Here is a 7,500-nt window from a genome sequence, read left to right on the forward strand (position 1 = left end):
ACACACACACACACATATAAATATATATATATATATATATATATATATATATTATATATATATATATATAATATAATATATATATATATATATATATATACATATGTGTGTGTGTATTCAGATAGATACATACATACATACATACATACATACATCATACTACATAATACATATATACATAGATCGACTCGGACAGATAGACAGACAGGCAATTAAACTGACAGGCAGGGAGGCAGTCAGACATACAGACAGACACACACACACACACAGACATACATACATACATACATACCTAGACAGACAGACAGACAGATAGATAGAACGAGTGCAAGGAAATTTAAAAAGATAGTACAATTCCTTACCCATTCAAAAAAGGCCGCATTTTTTTGAAAAATACTTCAGCTGTTAATTTTTCTGAAATTGAATTTCAAAAACAAAAAAATATCATTAAGGAAATTATTTTTTTTTAAAATAGGCGCAGCAGTGGCTGTGTGGTAAGTAGCTTGTTTACCAACCACATGGTTCCGGGTTCAGCCCCACTGCGTGGCACCTTGAGCAAGTCTCTTCTACTATAGCCTCGGGCCGACCAAAGCCTTGTGAGTGGATTTGGTAGACGGAAACTGAAAGAAGCCCGTCGTATATATGTATATATATATATATGCGTGTGTGTGTTTGTGTGTCTGTGTTTGTCCCCCTAGCATTGCTTGACAACCGATGCTGGTGTGTTTACGTCCCCGTCCTTAGCGGTTCGGCAAAAGAAACCGATAGAATAAGTACTGGGCTTACAAAGAATAAGTCCTGGGGTCGATTTGCTCGATTAAAGGCGGTGCCCCAGCATGGCCGCAGTCAAATGACTGAAACAAGTAAAAGAGAGTAAAAGAGTAAAGAGGTCCGACTTTGTGTTAAGAATTTTGCTTCCCAACCACATGGTACCGAGTTCAGTCACACTGCGTGGTACCGTGGGCAGGTGTCGTCTTCTACAATAGCCTCGGGACGACCAAAGCCTTGTGAGGTGTTTTGATAGACGTGAGCTGAAAGAAACCCGTCGTGTGTGTGTGAGTGTGTGTGTGTCCACCACCACCGCTTGGCGACCGCTGTTGGTTTGTTTACGTACTCGTAACTAGCGGTTCGACAAAAGAGACCGATAGAATAAGTACCAAGCTTTTAAAAAGAATAAATACTGGAGTCGACGCATTCGACTAAAATTCTTCAAGGCGGTGCCCCAGCTTGGCCGCAGTGTAAAAGACTAAAACAAGTGAATGATAAATGATTTGAATTTGATAGTTTTGCACGTTTTTAAATGGCAACCATGGCTTTTCCACGACGTGGGTATATCTGGCACCAGGTAAGTGTGGCCGGATCAAGAAGTAAAGGTTCTACCCGGATGTCAGGGATCCGTGCCCTAACCAAATTTTTAAAACTTTATATTGTAAATATTATATATATTTTATTGTAATCACCAACGTTTTAAGCTACTACACCCTATATGTTTGTCTGTATTTGTATGTCCCCTCTATGTAACGCCTTAATGGCGAATCTTTCATGAAATAAAGTAGCTTGCTTACCAACCACATGGTCCCGGGTTCAGTACCACTGCGCGGCACCTTGGGAATGTGTCTTCTATTATGGCCTCGGGCCGTCCAAAGCCGTATGTGTGGCTTTAGTAGATGGAAACTAGAAGAAGCCGTCGTATATGTATATATGTATATATATATATATATATATATATATATATATATATGTGTGTGTGTGTGTGTGGTGTGTGTGTGTGTGTGTGTGTGTGTGTGTGTGTGTGTATGTATGTATGTATGTGTATATGTATATGTATGTGTGTATATGTTTGTGTGTGTGTTTCCGTCCCCGTAACCTAGCGGTTCGGCAAAAGACGCCGATAGAATAAGTACTAGGCTTACGAAGAATAAGCTCTGGGGTCGATTTGCTCGACTATAAAGGTGGTGCTCCAGCATGGCCGCAGTCAAATGACTGACACAAGTAAACGAGTAAAAGAGTAATCCATAAACCGAGAACCGGATCATTTCCTTGGCTCTGCTGTTTCGCAGCGATAAAAGACATGGAGGTTAAGGGAGGTAATTCCTGTAGTGGCTATTCAGAGTTACAACAGAGTTCTTTCCCTCGATTAAAGAATTACTTCCCTTGTCTATAAATGTTTTTTTTTTTCCTTTTCGAAGTCTTCGTTTTTCTGTGTGTCCATCTGTCCATTTGTCTGTCTCTCTCTCTCTCTCTCTCCCTCTCTGTCCCTCTCCGTCCCTCTCTCTCCCTCTCTCTCCCTCTCTCTCCCTCTCTCTCTCTCTATCCCTCTCTATCCCTCTCTATGCCTCTCTCTCCCTTCCCTCCTCACTCCTCTCTCTCTCTCTCTCTCACCCTCTCTCCCTCTCCGTCCCTCTCTCTCCCTCTCCGTCCCTCTCTCTCCCTCTCTCTCCCTCTCTCTCTATCCCTCTCTCTCCCTCTCTATGCCTCTCTCCCTCTCTTTCTCTTCCCTCCTCACTCTCTCTCTCACCCTCTCTCCCTCTCAGTCCCTCTCTCTCCCTCTCTGTCCTTCTCTCTCTCTCTCTCTCCCTCTCTCTCCATCTCTATCCCTCTCTCCCTCTTTCTCCCTTCCCTCCTCACTCTCTCTCTCTCTCTCCCGCTTCATCTGTTTTCCCCCTCTTTCTCTCCCTCTCTTTTCACGCATGTATTTCTCTCTTTATGTTTTATTTGTTTCACTCTTTGGAATGCGGCCATGTTGGAGCCACGGGACATATTGGCGTAGGTGGCAGGTCGCAAATGAGGGTAGACGTTACTGCCTCAATGATCTAATTGGCATGGATGTTCTTCCCAGCGAGCTTAATCTTCATATTCCATACTTTTTCGGTGGAATCTCAACAGATGTCCACTTCAACTGGCAGCAGGACAGGAAAATCCCTATTCCTGCAGAACGAGATGTGATGTTACAACTGAGAAAGGACCCGAACAAAGAGAATAATTTTGGTATCTTTAGGTCCGTAACTCACCCAAACGCAGATATAAACGTTGAACCCCTTGTCAAAGACAAGCACCAACATCTTGACTAATGTGTTCGTGACAGGTTAGCATTTGTCATCGATATTTTGATGGGTAACACATAGATATGCGCCATATCTATATAGATATAACACATAGATATAACACATAGATATAACATATAGATATAACACATAGATATGCGCCATACACATAGATATAACATATAGATATAACATATAGATATAACACATAGATATGCGCCATACACATAGATATAACATATAGATATAACACATAGATATGCGCCATACACATAGATATAACATATAGATATAACACATAGATATGCGCCATACACATAAATATAACATATAGATATAACATATAGATATAACACATAGATATGCGCCATACACATAGATATAACATATAGATATAACACATAGATATGCGCCATACACATAGATATAACATATAGATATAACACATAGATATGCGCCATACACATAAATATAACATATAGATATAACATATAGATATAACATATAGATATAACACATAGATATGCGCCATACACATAGATATAACATATAGATATAACACATAGATATGCGCCATACACATAAATATAACATATAGATATAACACATAGATATGCGCCATACACATAGATATAACATATAGATATAACACATAGATATGCGCCATACACATAGATATAACATATAGATATAACACATAGATATGCGCCATACACATAAATATAACATATAGATATAACATATAGATATAACACATAGATATGCGCCATACACATAGATATAACATATAGATATAACACATAGATATGCGCCATATAAATACACATAATATACATAAGATATAACATATAGATATAACACATAGATATGCGCCATACACATAGATATAACATATAGATATAACACATAGATTGCGCCATACACATAGATAACATATAGATATAACAATAGATATGCGCCATACACATAAATATAACATATAGATATAACATATAGATATAACACATAGATATGCGCCATACACATAGATATAACATATAGATATAACATATAGATATAACACATATATATGCGCCATACACATAAATATAACATATAGATATAACATATAGATATAACACATAGATATGCGCCATACACATAGATATAACATATAGATATAACACATAGATATGCGCCATACACATAGATATAACATATAGATATAACATATAGATATAACACATAGATATGCGCCATACACATAGATATAACATATAGATATAACATATAGATATAACACATAGATATGCGCCATACACATAGATATAACATATAGATATAACATATAGATATAACACATAGATATGCGCCATACACATAGATATAACATATAGATATAACACATAGATATAACACATAGATACGCGCCATACAGATCTATGCACAACAACCTACACCTCAAGCGATGCAATACAAAGAGTGAGTAAAGAAAATGATCAAGGCGACGCTCTGATCACTTTAGATCAATTGCAAGCTTTCGATAAGAGTGACCGCCAAAACTTGGCAGTTGGTTTCGGTTCCGTCTTCAAAAGTTGGACCGCCCTACTGTACAGCGACATTTACTCGATAGTCGGAGTATATGGGGCCAGTTGTCGGAATCGCTCACGCTCATACGTTCGATCCGTGAAAGCTTCCTGCTGCTACCCTTTCTCTATATGCAAGTGCTTAAGCCCCTATCACGGAAGTTAAAGGTTTCGAGGGACATCCTGCATCAACTAAGACGTGGGAAAGGTGCGACGGCACATGCAGACATGCCTTTAATAGAGCCGGTGAGCTGGCAGAATCGTTAGCACGCCGGGTGAAATGCTTAGCAGTATTTCGTCTGCCGCTACGTTCTGAGTTCAAATTCCACCGAGGTCGACTTTGCCTTTCATCCTTTCGGGGTCGATAAATTAAGTACCAGTGAGGCACTGGGATCGATATAATCGACTTAATCCGTTTGTCTGCCCCTTGTTTGTCCTCTCTGTGTTTAGCCCCTTGTGGGTAGTAAAGAAATATGTAATAGAGCCGGACATTAAACACATGGAGGTGATCAGCATTATTATGAAGGAGTAGAGTACGATGTTACTGGAACAAATATTAACCAAGAAAAGTCAGTGGACCTGCAACTCGGCACCCGAAGAGACAGATCCACGCTGCCCTACATTGCCCTGGAGCACTGACTTGACGGACCAGTGAAATTGCTCGGCGTTTGGCTTAGTCCAGACCTTCAGGTAGACAAGAACTGAGGCGAGATGACGAACGCGGTTACTGTGTCACCCAGAGGTAGATCGAGAGGTGTCTAACACCTACATAGCATCTGTCATTTATTACATAGTAACACCTACATAGTATCTGTCACTGAGTGACCAGTGTGGTATGCTTGCTCTTCGACTTTCTGTGGATGGTCAGACTATCCATTTTCTATCAACATCCACTGTGTATGTATGTATGTATGTATGTATGCATGCATGTATGTGCCTTGGCCTGTTTGTCTATGTCCATTGCTTTCTAGTTTAACAGCAGAATTTAGACAGTCATCCAGTGGGATCTCCAACCAAGCCCACTTCACCGGGAGAGTCTTCTTTCCAATCGTCTCTCCGGGATTCCTCAACAGTGAAGTGACTGATTTACAAAAGGCGCCAGACTAAGTCTAGCACAAAGGAGCATGAGCCTAAACAACAGCAACAATAATAACAACAACAACAGATGTTTTATGTAAGAAGCCTATGTGCCTCAAAATATCGAAAAGAAATCATTATTTACACATACCGTGCATTCTGCGAAACACTTTCAACATATTTAATATAACGTCGTTGATCTCACGCAAGCAACGATTGAGTCTTGGTGTGTCAGAATCAGAGACAGCTTGGATAGCTTCCAAAATAGACTAAAGAAAAATAAATAGTCGTCAGTAAAACTTTTGCTTTTAAGTCGTAAAATAATGAAAATATTTATTCTAGATATTTTATGAAAATATAAAACAGTACTAAAAGTATTGTGTTTACGACAAACGCATTATGTTTATGACAGGGGTATGGCTGTTTGCCAGGAAAATTTTATTATCAGATCAGAAGCTAATGGTGGAGATGAGATCTAGACGAGATTTAAACGAGAGTTGGGATGGCAATATGGTATAAACGATGAGGTGATGGACTGGAAGAATTGATAGAGTTACCGGACAAAGATCCTTTTCGGTATTTACTTAAGTTATCTTTATGTTCTGGGTTTAATTCCTGCTGATGTCGGCTTTTCCTTCATCCTTTTAGGGTCGATAAAAAAAGTGCCAACTAAGAATAGAAGTTGATATGAGCAGCTATAATCCAACCATCAAATTTGAGTGCTGCACCCATGTTTGAAATCAGTATAGTACCAGTGAGATAGTTGTTGATTGGGAAAAACCATTGGGAAATTCAATTGAAGATGATGTCGACCTTGTTCTCCACTTTTCTTTGGTCGATAAAATAATTGCCAACTAAATACTGGGATTGATTTAATCGACTAATCTCTCCAACAATGCACGACTTTATGACAAAGTTAGAAGTGGATATACCCAGGTCCACTTTGCCTTTCATCCTTTCGGGGTTGATAAATTAAGTACCAGTTACGCACTGGGGTCGATGTAATCGACTTAATCCGTTTGTCTGTCCTTGTTTGTCCCCTCTATGTGTAGCCCATTGTGGGTAATAAAGAAACGGATATGCCTTAACTTAGAACTACAACTGTAACTTTTAGTTTTCGAGTGTGCTCTTGCACCGCTTACTCCATTCATCTTCAAAGATGAAAAAAAATTTAAATATTGATTTAAAATTTTGGCACAAGGCCGGCAATTACAGGGAGAGGATTAATCGATTACATCGACTCCAGTGTTCAAGAATGTCACACTATCTTTTGATGTTCTTTCAGGATCACTGGTATTCACATTTAACCATGTCATTTACACATGTAGCAAGGCATACACTCTTCATTCACAGTACAGGTCTAACAAAATGGGTTGAGGCAACAAATGATCAAATGGCGTGTAATAACTGATGAAGAAGAACATTGCATTGTCTTTTGAATTCGCTGCTGTTCGGCTGTGGAGGTGCTAATTATGAGGCAACACGTGACTTTCTGTATGTATGTTTAACTTGGGTGTATTATTTGTCCCCGGCGTTGCTGGCAGTGATATGTCTTGTGTGAATGGCTTACATGTGGCTTTGTTTGGGAAAAATGAGTAGGATGATTGTGTTTTCTGTACGTTTGGCATGAGTGCGGGTTTTTGGTTGTCTTAGTTTTTGATGGTTTCTCTGCTTGCGGTAACTGAATAGGACGTTTGTGGTTTGTGTGTGTGTATGCTATGGATGCGGGTTTTTTGGTTGACTTTGGTGGTCTTTTTTGTGAGTGCGAGAGGCATACCTTTCATTTTATGTCTCTTTTTGACCATTGTCCATCC

General features: G+C 39.3%; 1 protein-coding gene across 1 annotated transcript in view; it reads right to left on the reverse strand.

Annotated features, from left to right (window-relative positions):
* LOC115223125 (myoglobin-like) overlaps positions 1 to 7,500 on the reverse strand; it is a 34,331-nt gene that overhangs the window by 4,840 nt on the left and 21,991 nt on the right. Inside the window, exons 7-8 of the mRNA XM_029793537.2 lie at positions 5,838 to 5,955; positions 363 to 414 (exon numbers count right to left, since the gene is read on the reverse strand). Of these exons, the coding sequence (XP_029649397.2) occupies positions 363 to 414; positions 5,838 to 5,955 (170 nt within the window). The remainder of the gene's footprint in view (positions 1 to 362; positions 415 to 5,837; positions 5,956 to 7,500) is intronic.

The sequence above is a fragment of the Octopus sinensis genome, linkage group LG22 (assembly GCF_006345805.1).
Source record: "Octopus sinensis linkage group LG22, ASM634580v1, whole genome shotgun sequence".
NCBI lineage: Eukaryota > Metazoa > Mollusca > Cephalopoda > Octopoda > Octopodidae > Octopus > Octopus sinensis.